The sequence below is a fragment of the Coffea eugenioides genome, unplaced genomic scaffold (assembly GCF_003713205.1).
Source record: "Coffea eugenioides isolate CCC68of unplaced genomic scaffold, Ceug_1.0 ScVebR1_1424;HRSCAF=2271, whole genome shotgun sequence".
Lineage (NCBI taxonomy): Eukaryota > Viridiplantae > Streptophyta > Magnoliopsida > Gentianales > Rubiaceae > Coffea > Coffea eugenioides.
In genome coordinates, this window is record NW_020861826.1 from 1 (window position 1) to 11,477 (window position 11,477).

At 37.1% G+C, this 11,477-nt stretch overlaps 1 protein-coding gene across 1 annotated transcript; it reads right to left on the reverse strand.

The window, feature by feature from the left end:
* Nucleotides 1-5,731: 5,731 nt before the first annotated feature.
* On the reverse strand, nucleotides 5,732-9,520 carry LOC113755333 (putative late blight resistance protein homolog R1B-14). The gene has a single exon (XM_027299365.1). The coding sequence runs from the start codon at nucleotides 9,518-9,520 to the stop codon at nucleotides 5,732-5,734; it is 3,789 nt and encodes a 1,262-aa protein (XP_027155166.1).
* Between the last annotated feature and the right edge of the window lie 1,957 nt (nucleotides 9,521-11,477).

The window sequence follows — 11,477 nt, forward strand, 5'->3', positions numbered from 1 at the left end:
GACAACATGTAATGGTGCTTAGACAACATATGATGGTAATGGTGTCTGAGTTCTGTGATCTCTTATTTTCAGTTGTACACTAAATCGGTATACTATAGTTTCTGTTCTTTTCCTGAAATATGGTAATTTATTTAGGATTTTAGGAATTTGTAACCACTTTCTATTTTTCAACAAACATAAGAAAGAGACTTCAACCGATTTTTTATTAGATACTCTAATCAGGAATTGCAAAATGGAAAGTGGAAAGGTGAGGAAGCCTTGTGACCGCACCAGTATTACTTCTGAATGCTCTTGCTGCAAGTCAAGCTATAATGATGTTCTTGCTGTACAGGGTTGTGCTTCAAAGATGCTTGAAAAACTGGGAATGTGCATATACCTCTGGTACATGAATGGGCTGTTAAAACTACTTCCATTTGCAGCTCTAGATTCTAGTTAATTCCCACCACATGTAGAAGTATAAACATGATAAACTTTTTGTATGGGAGAAATAGATCCTGCATATTTTATTCTTTTAACTGAATTGCATCAACAAAATAAATATGGTAACTGAATGATGCCTCTTCTAAACAGCATTATTCCCTCTGTAGAGCTTCCTGTTCCTCTCTCTTCTTCTTTTATTTATTTTTTGTTTTTTGTAACCCCCTCTTTGAGTGGCACCAATTGAGGTGTGTGAGTAATGATCTTGCAGGTCATATCTGGAATCGAATCAGCAGTCAGATCAATGAAAATAGGAGGTATTCGTCGTATCGTTATTCCACCATCTGAAGGGTATCAAAGCACATCTCAAGAGACCATTCCACCTAATGTATGTATACCATTTACAGAGTCTTGTTCTTTTGTTTCCTAATTGTTGCTTAAGTATTTCAAGAGCAATGAATATGAAATTTGGAGTGCTTTCCTTGGTATTTCTCCAAACATACATGCAAAGTAAAGAAAGAGTTTCCAAGTTCACAGTGAGACATAGCAGTTTTACTTACTGAGTTCATATCAAGCACTATTATTGGTAATTTCTAAGTGAAGTGAATTTGTTGATGGAACATAGGGTACGATTTGACTTCAAATGGCAATTTGATTGGCAAAAAAAGAAATGAACGATAATTGAAATTAACTCTTCTATTCTGGATTGTTTTGAGAGTAACATAAATGAGGCACTCGAAGATTGAGAGTAAAATAAATAGTGTAAGGGACTGGATGTGTTACCATGATTTATTTTATGTTGTCATTGGCTAACTCATTTCTGAAATAGTTAAGAGTCCCTTGACTGTTTTGTGGGAATACTGCTGCTAGGAGTGTGCAAAATCGAAAAATTTCGATTTACCAACCGAATTCAACGGAATTTTGAATTTGGTAATTCGGAATAGAAATCGGAATATCCGATTTCGAATTAGACGAAATTGGGTCGAATTCGGTAATGGGATTTTTCAAATCGGAAATTCCGATTTCGAATTCACAATTCGAAATTGAAATCAAAATCGGAATTCGGAATTCCTATTTCGATTTCAAATCCATTTTGCATATATATATATGAGTAAATCTTTCCTACACTGACGGTGTATACACTATCATCGTTGGATTCATGACATGTATGCAAAAATTGAATTTCAAATTCAAATTTTGCATAGTTGTTATTCATCTAGTACTGATAGTGTATACACTGTCAGTGTAGGAAAAATTAATCCTATATATATATGTAATATAACATTTATATAATAATAATAATTTTTATATTCTTGAATTTGGTGATTCGGAATTCCTATTTCGATTTCAAATTCATTTTCATATATATATATATATAATATTTTTTATATATACATAATATAATATTTATATAATAATAATTTTTATATTCGTGAATTCGGAACGAATTCGAATTCAGACTTGGTGAATTCGAAATCGAATTCGGTCGAAAATTCTGATACCAAAATTCTGAAAATTTCCGATTTCAAAGTTCCGAATTACCGATTTCGATTCTGATTCACACCCCTAATTGCTGTTGCAATTCCTATAGAATGGTAACATATAAGATGATTTGTTGCTATTACTGCTGCTGTATATAATAAGCATTGTTTGAGCTGATCAGAGTGAACATTCAAGCAGATGATATTTTATTTAATTTTATTTCATTCTACAGTGTACACAAAAAAGGTCAAGCTGCAAATATCTTAGTGTGCATGTATCCAATTGACATTGTCTCCGTGTCCTCTAAACAAAGATCAGAAATTTATTGGGAACTTCTGAAGCTGTTGTAGTGGTGGGATGAAAGGTGCAGATGGACGGTGAATAAAGGAAATCTAAAAAGACAAAAAAGTTTTAGACTTGAGGAAACCATTAGAACAACACATGTAAAGTGCATATATATGAACTGGAATTTGTTTCACTCCGTCCGTGATATATAATTCGGTCAACTTGTGATGGGTTGCATTCTGCAATGGCTTCCCATGATATCCTAAATCTTATACTGTTTGGCTTGATGCTATGTGACTGTGGAGGGAGGGAGATTTTTTCTCTAGTTTAGTTATTGGACTTCTCCCATTTTTTTTCCTTTTTCTTTTTGGTCTTCTACCTTCTTTCCCCTTTTCTCTCTGAGAACCGTTGAAGGAGAGAAATGGTGATAACATTACAGGTGTCTAGAGAGTAGGAGAAAGTTTGATTAGAAGAAAGACACAGGTTGTATGCTGAGCCTTATTCAGAAAATATTGTAATGACCAAGTGAGTGAGCAAGAAAATAAAGGTTAAGGCCCTAAGCAATGGAACTTCAAGGAAATGAGGAGACCGTTGCAAGCATTTATTAACTATGATGATAAACAATCTCATTCTATTAGAACAGATGAACGTTCTCCATTTGCCTAAACCTCAATGCTAACACGAGGGTAAGAGGGTTCTGCATGTAGTGTGCCTAAAGCCTAAAGCCTAAAGCTAACATAAGGGTGCATGTAGATGTAGTGCCAACAATACAAGCTACAAGTTCATATTTTAAACTCTATTACTGTCAGGTCAGGCAATTAAGTTACGTAAAACTCTGCAGGACTTAAAAATTCAAAACCCAGAGCTCATTTCATAACTTAAGAAGTTGAATCTTAGGTGCATCATCTCAGCATTTTACACAAACTTCCTCCATCATACATATTCTACACCTTGCCCTTACACACATTTGCTCTGTCAAAATATACCGGAGATTTGAAACTGCGCATGTTGTGCACCCTATATGCACACTTACACCGTGGGTAGAAATGAATCAAAACCTCAAAAAAATCAGAAGAGAGTGAATGGTTTAACAGCTTGAGAAAAGATGCATGTTACTTATGAAGCTTTGAGAATTTGAATTATCATTGATCTCTCTTTAGGATGTGGTACTCTCTTTTTTCTCTCCGCTTCTATCCATATAGGCAGTGGAAAACTGACAAGCGAGAATGAGTTTAGACGCTTCTTTTCATAAGTGAATGGTTAAACAGCTTGAGAAAAAATTCTTGCTGCTTATGAAGCTTTGAGGATTTGAGTTATCACTGATCTATCTTTAGGATGTGGTATTCTCTTTTTTCTCTCCCCACTCTATCCATATAGGCAGTGGAAAACTGACAAGTGAGAATGAGTTTAGAAGCTTTTTTTCATGAGTAATGTGAGACACGTGCATTTTCCTTCCAAGAAAGTCCTGGCATGTTCTGATTTCTAAAGATCCATGTCTGGATAATTTCACCAATCAATGCATTAGCTTTTCCCAGCTTGGGAGAAGTGGAGGTTTAGACGAGGCAATATTGCACCTATATGTGTCGCAACATAATCCATTAAGTTTGTTCGTGTAAATGATCTTTAACTAGAAGATACAGTGAAGGTCTTCTGTTTCTATGAGACTAAATATCAGAATTTTAACTTAGATTTTGTCTGAACAAGAAGTTGCATTGGCAAGTTTTAAGTGACATCCAAGGTAAAATGGAACATATTTTGTAGCCAAGTTGACCTTAATTAAGCTTCTTTTCTATCTCATCTTATGTCTCCTTTACATACTACAACTTTTGAATTAATTTTTTTCATCAAATTTCTGCCTTAATTCTGGTGTACAGTTTTTAGATAGGCAGAGGCTCTTTACTACCATTTGCAATCCAACTTATCTTGCCAATGGAGAAGGATCAACATTGGGGACCCTTATATTCGATATAGAGTTGGTCAGCTTAAGACACTGGTAATCCCATGATAGAGGAATTAACTTCAAATCTCTATTGTAATCTATGGTAGTCACCATAATCTCAAATTCCTATGCCACTTCATGGTTTCTGAGTATGCTGATAAAGGTATTCTTGAATTTCCGTGCACACAGTTCTTAGACCAATCAATGTTTTTATGTGGTCACTTCATATCACATGTTATTCTCAGCTAGGCATTTGACTTCGAAATTGTACAGAAATTTGGGTAGCCTGCAGCTAAAATTTTCAGCTGAAGCAGAAAGTGCAAAGGAATAGAATACAGATGGTGATCTATGTTGTGTTATACGTCCAATTTATAGCAATACTTTTACATCTCTCTACTGTGAGTGGTATTACCAGTCATACCAAGATAAACTTAAGAATGTATCCACATTCTTACATGAAGGAAAGCACAAAAATCCTGTCTTTTTGCATTATCTCGACATGACTTAGCTGGTTTAAAACTGCCTGATTTTCTTGTTTGAATGGAAATTTTCATGCTATAAGCATGCACGCTATCAATTCTACAAATACCATGTTGCTAATCTACGCTTGGAACGGGTCAACAAAAACTTAAAAGGGAGTTCTTCGAATTTTCTGCAGTTATTCTTTGACTTTTGCTGAAGTATTGTAAAGTCTAGATCATTTTTCTTACATAAATTGACTACCTGCCGATGATAGAGTGATAAATTGACTGCATATCAATTCAAAAAGAAGGAATTGTAGCATGAGATGAGTTGACAGAGCTGACTGAGCTTAAGTAAACCTGAGCAGTTTCAACATGTGGAATAAGGATCGTTTCATTTGCTTGAAATTAATGATACAGTTGTCAATGAACAATGTTCTAGTTTGCAGAAACTTTTGTGAGAATACAAGTTTTTACTTTCAGCAATCAGCATTCTGTTGCTTAGAATACAACATAGTAGTTTCCATTACTCATTTCATTTTGCTTCCAGTGTTTCTTAATACATTTTGGCTTCACTAATCAAACTAAACGTTGGCCTGCTCAAGGTGACAAAATCCTAATCATATGCCTGTAGTTGACTTGTTAAGAATTCTAAGATATTTTTACCTGGGTTTTATATAGTTCATGATAGATTAATTTTGACAAAAAGCTTACTTCAAAAGATTATATTCTCCTTAAGCTTTGGTTTTTGCTGATGATTTTGTTCCAATCTCCTCTTAAGTGATGGCACCCCTTCTTACATTAACATTTTGGGCTGGCCAGTCCATTTGTCTCCAGCAAACAAGTACACCATCACGTGTGACTTCAATTATTCACCGCTCATAAAATTAGTAGGTAGTGGCTGCCGTTGTTGATCAGAATATAATTCATTTTGCAAATAGTATTTGATTTTTCTCAAACACATTCAAATTCTGCTAGTTGTTAAACAGATCCAAATCAGTGTGTGAATTTCATGGAGTCATGTTCGTCAAACAAGTTAGTTCAGTAAAGAAGCATATATACATCTTTCAACCAGGAGGCACTTTACAACAAAGGAAGCAACAGTACATGTGAGAGTATGTGCTATCTGCATCAACCAAGAAGAAGGTTATGGTATACCACATTGGGAACCGACAACGGTGACATTGAGCTGATGATTGCCATAATCACGCTGGTCATCTAGAATTTGCTTGACAGAATCCTTGGCTGAAGCGCTGCACCATTTCAACTCAATCAACTGTAGAGTTGAAATTTCTCCAAAACAAGAAGGGATCTCCTCGAGTTGCTGACAGCTTAGCACCACAAGTTGCTCAAGGCAGGGCAGGTGCTCGCCAGAGGCACTCCATTGTACAATATCCAGAGAGTCCAGTTTCAAGAACTTCAGTTTCTGGAATTCACCTTCTCTCATGTCCCATTGCTGGCCCTCAAATGCCTTGCTGAGTAATTTCAGAACCTCAAGGTTGGGTAGCTGACCAATGACTGAAATTTCATCCCATGGTAGGCGAGCATTTGATATTGTCAACTTTTTCAGATTTGAAGGGAACGTAAACTTAAAAGGATATGGCGCCCTAACATGGAAGGACATCTTGAGTGATTGAAGCTCACGCAAGCACTCCAATATTTTAAAGGGATTGCTGGCTTCACAACATTCTTGCCAAGAATTCGAAAATATACATCCTAGCTTCTGAACACTGGGTAGCATCCTCGCCAACTTCTCAACATTTCCATGCCATATATAAATCGTGGACAGTGATTTTAAGTTATCCAACTGGGTAGAATCCTCAAAAAATTCTTGACTGCAGTGTTGGAAACTGAAGAAACAATGATCCATTATAACATCCCGCAAGCATACCAGTTTCCAAACAGCCTCTGGTAACGTGACTCTACCAATTGCTCCACTGAGATGAAAAGTTTCTAAGTTTCGGAGATTGCCTATTTCTGAGGGGATTCTATTTGTGCGAATTTTAATAGCTAAATATCTCAGATAAACCAGCTCAGCTATCTTGACAAGATCAGAAGTGTCGGCACTATTTCGGAATAGGACATTTGCCAAATCCAAGACCCTGAGGTATTTATACTTGTGAACAGAACCATAATGTAATCGTCCCTGTCGGGTAATTCCACCCCCTGTCGCTGGCACCTGTTCTGTGAGATAAACTCTACCAATGGGACTCAAATCGGTGAATATCACCCGTTTACGGAGACTAGTATCTCCAATTCGAGGAGGCAAATCCCTCAACTCCTTCTGTTTAGGCAGATCCTCTCTATCTCCGGATTCTTTTTCTATATCGGTCATATCATAATACATCAAAGAACTGATCTGTGGCTCCTTGGTTGTAGGAAAAATGCTTAGAAGATTCTGCTCAGGCCTTCTAAAATCACCATAAAGAACTGAAATTCCACCGGGAAATATGTGTTCTTGCATTTCATATCTTTCTTGCTTGAGTATTGCTGAGCAAAATTCTCGTAGTACATCATGAACACGACATTCTTTGACTCCTCCTTTGGAACTTTTTCTGGTAACCAGTACGAGGCTTCTATCAATTAGATCATTCAAGTAACTCTCTGCCTCCTGAATTAAGCTCTTCTGGCCCGAATTTGGCTGATGTATAAATCCTTCAGAAATCCACAACCTTATCAGTTTGGATACAGAAATTGTTGTGCCCCGTGGAAATGTTCCCAAATACCAGAAACATGGTTTCAAGTGATCTGGTAAAAGCTTGTAGCTTCCGTCTAAGATGTCCCAGATTTGTTCCTGTATGCTTCGCGACCTGATGAAGGTTCTAGCAACCTTTTCCCAAGATTTTTTTTCTTTCTTTGTCCTGTTCAGAGCTCCCGCTATCAGAACCACTGCAAGTGGTAGCCCTTTACAACTGCAGGCAATGCGCTTTGAGATACTTGACAATTCCCGAGGACAAGTTTCTCCATTAAACAGCTTTAGCCATAGCAATTCACAGCTCTCTTCACTGGAGAGTAGACGAAGAGCATAAGGAAAACTATTGGCTTGTGCTGCAACACCATGGCTTCGAGTAGTAAATAAAATTCTACTCCCATTCTTGTCATCAGGGAAAATTGAACATAAACCACTCCAGGTCTCTATATCCCATATATTATCTAACACAATCAGGTACCTTCTACGCTTTAAACTTTGGTAAAGCATTTGACCAACATCTTCTCCACTGATGTCGTGGCTTGGATTGGCATGCACTTGATCTACTATACTGGACAGCAAGGTCTCTTTCTGGTAAACTTGGGATAAGCTACCCCATGCACGAACCTCAAAGCACGTATCAACAAAAGGATGCTTACACACAGCATTGGCCAAAGTAGTCTTACCTAGTCCTGGCATGCCCACAATAGAGAGAATCTTTAGGTGGCTTGATCCTTCAGTAAGTAGCCCAACTATTTCTGCTACTGCATCTTTCCTGCCCACAAGTTTATTAGCATCTTCCTCTATTTTGATTTGCATCCCATCCTTGGAACAGCCAGGTACATTAATAGATGGGGGTTGATGAATTTGTGTTGAAGCATGAGTAGAAGCCTTGGAAACGCTATGGACGCCACTGTCCAAATTCATCTTCCAAGTGGTTTTCACCTCTTTCTGTAGTATCTTGATATCGTTGGTGATGACAAAGCTGCCCAACTTATGAAGCCAGAGCGATCCTTCACCGGCCATCAATGAATTGAGGACGTATTTGGCTTGGTAGGCTGCATGCTTAAACCGTGTCAAGAGAAATCCTATTTGTGAGTTCCCCATCAGCCCTGCAACTCCACTCAAGCAATTTCTCAAGGTTACCATTTCCTCATTCACCATTTCCATTTGATGCTTCAATGGATAAATGGAAGCTTCCCCAGAAAGCATTACCTCTTTTAGTTTGTTTATGAGGAAATCAACGAATTCCAATTCGTTGCTGCTGGGGCAATTAGATTGCAATGACAGAGGCAAGTATTTCTTAAACAAATCAGCTGCTTGTTGCTGGACATTTTGAACAGTTTCAAGCGAATCATGAAGGCCGAGACTCCAATAATTGGTCATTATTAATTCTTCATCCTCCGTTTTATCAGGACAAAAGTAGACAAAGAATCCAGTGTCCACGATCAAAGTTGCTATCGAGATATTAAGAGATTCTAATCCTTGAATGGGATTCTGCAATAGCATATCCATGAGACTGCTCCTAATAAACCTTAGCTCGTCAGCCAGGGTCTGAAGTTGAACTTTTACCTCATCCGTGAACCTAGACTTGGTTGACAGAAGCACTAGTTTAGAAATGAGAAAGTCAACGAATCCCAGAACATGATCATCTGCTAGTCTTATTGCACTAGATCCTCCACCAGAAACCTCCTTCAGCTGTAGAAGAAGAGAATTAAACTTTCTTAGCAAATCAGGAAGAATATAATCCATCGTATGCTCATGGGCGACGAACTCATCATCCACAAAACAGAGGAAAAGTGTATATGAGATTTCCACAGCAAGCTCCTCAGCAATAGCCACGAAATTTCCCGGCTTAAACGGCACAAAAATAAGGCAGAGAAAAGTTTTCAAATATTTTAGCCTCTCTTCGACTACTGCAAGTTTTTCCCACTGGCTGATAATTCTTTGGGATTTACTGATGATACTGATATCCTTCAGATTCTGTAAGAGAGAATTGAAGTAACGTTTCAGATGTTCATCTCCGTACCTCGTACTGTGCATAACATATGGACAAGAGATGTACAGTGTGACAATGCGGGCAATATGTTTCTTCAAACCCTTCAAAGTTTTCAAATTGGAAGAAACAAGTTTCTCATTTCTGGTTGATACATCCTCCACTTGCTTCCATCGTGGTATTGGCCAGGGCTCAAAGGAGCGACTCACGTCTTGGACCACACTGACCATATGCTTCGCCAGCACCTCCATTTCTTGGTGTTCAAGGGGCCACTCGAACAAAAACCTGAGAAAGGGCCTCAAGATGCCTATTAGGAATCTAAGCGTCTGGATGTTTTCCTTCATGTCAGGATCGGAGCACCCATCTTTCTAAGTCTATCAGATAGTTCAAAGGATCTTCAGCGTGAAAGGGCAGACATCGTTGCAGTAATATAAATCTCTACCTATAATTGTAACTAATTTTTTGTGGGAGAAATTGATAATCTTGAATTTTATGTCTTTTTTTTTTTTTGCAAGAGAAATTGATTATATCTAGCTAGTTAGGTAGCAGGAGAAACTTCATTTTTAAGCACGATTCGAATAAAAAATTGGACTAGGCCGATACGCCTTTTGGCAAAAGTCAAATTTAGGATAGTACGGTTTGTCATTGAGTGATAAATACAAGGATAATTTTCAGAAAACCTCCCTGATGTTTCTGACACTTTTACTGACATCCCTGAGGTTCTCCAAAATTTCACTTACCTCCCTTGATAAAAAATTGGGCCCTGTTTTCTGACCTTTTCATCAGGGCCAAAATTACAGATTATATCCAAGTAGTGGGGTTAATTACTACCGTTTAGTTACATAATGGCTCTGATATGATTAATTAAGCCTTAACAACATTAATAGAAACTTGATTCCTGATACATGAATTAATCCAGTCATTTTGGGAGTTAAGGCGCCAATGGATGCGTGCAATATTTAGGGCACATTTTTTGTGCCTGGTGTGATTTGACAAGAGGAAATAACAAGATACATATAAGATCACTTATAGTATGTGTATGCAATACATTAGCATAATTGCTAATTCTCAGAATGCGAGCTCGTACTACTAAGCTCCACCGCCAACCCTCCATTTCGAAAAAAAAAGACAAAAGCAAAACAAAAGCAAACACACGAAGCGCAGAATAACGTTGAAACCCGCAAGCGGGATTCTGTGTTTTTTCTATTTCAAGGTTAGCTCGCATGCGGGTTAATGTTATATTTGAGCGCGAGAAGAAAAAATTGGTAATTAGGCTCTTTGGGCATTATAAGTAAATATTTAAATTAATGGCAGTTTTATTACACCAATATTATTGTATTATCATTATTATGATTATTGTATTATTTCTTATTCAAATATAACATTTAATTATCCAAGCAGTTTGATTTTATTTTTACAATTTATAAAATTTTTATCACTTATATAATATTTTTAAAACCCTAATACATCTAAATTTGAATCTAATTTTCTACAAGTCATACTTATAAATGCGAAATCTAACAAAAAAGTTAAATACAATTTTTGCAGGTCAAATTTAACAAATGCGAGCTATTTGCAAAATTTTAAATATTTGCAACATTTTTTAAAACAAAAATTAGAAGCTTTCTGCAAATAATTCCCTACCTCTCAAAAAATACCAAAATAAAAAAGATAAGAGCTCGCATTTGCTTCCTAGAAATAATTCCCTAGCTCTTAAAAAAGGAAAAAAAAAATTGAGAAGAGCTCGCATTCGTGGAATGCGAGCTCAATAACCAGAGCTCGCATTCCACGAATGCGAGCTCTTGTAAGCTCGCATTTGTGAAATTCACAAATGCGAAGACCCCCCTGACGGAAATTAAACCCAAAATCACCCCTTTTGTAGATTTTTTTAAAATTCATCACAAAGTTGGAAATTTCTCAATAGAAATACAACTTGTCTGGATTCCTTTCACTCTCTGATATCATTACGGTTGCTTTGCGATTACAGCGGCAAAACCTGTTTTTAATGGAGAAAGATGTAGGTGAATTCCATGATTCTCCCCTATGGCTTGAAGAGGCCATGGTTGCAGCTAAAACTTTTTACTCAGAGCTCTAATTGTAGCACAGCAAATGCACTTGTTATCACTCCAAATTAGTAGCAAAGAATGTTAATAGCTTGAAACCTCAGAGGTAGTTAAGTTGCTTTGCTTTATATGCTATTGCTACTGA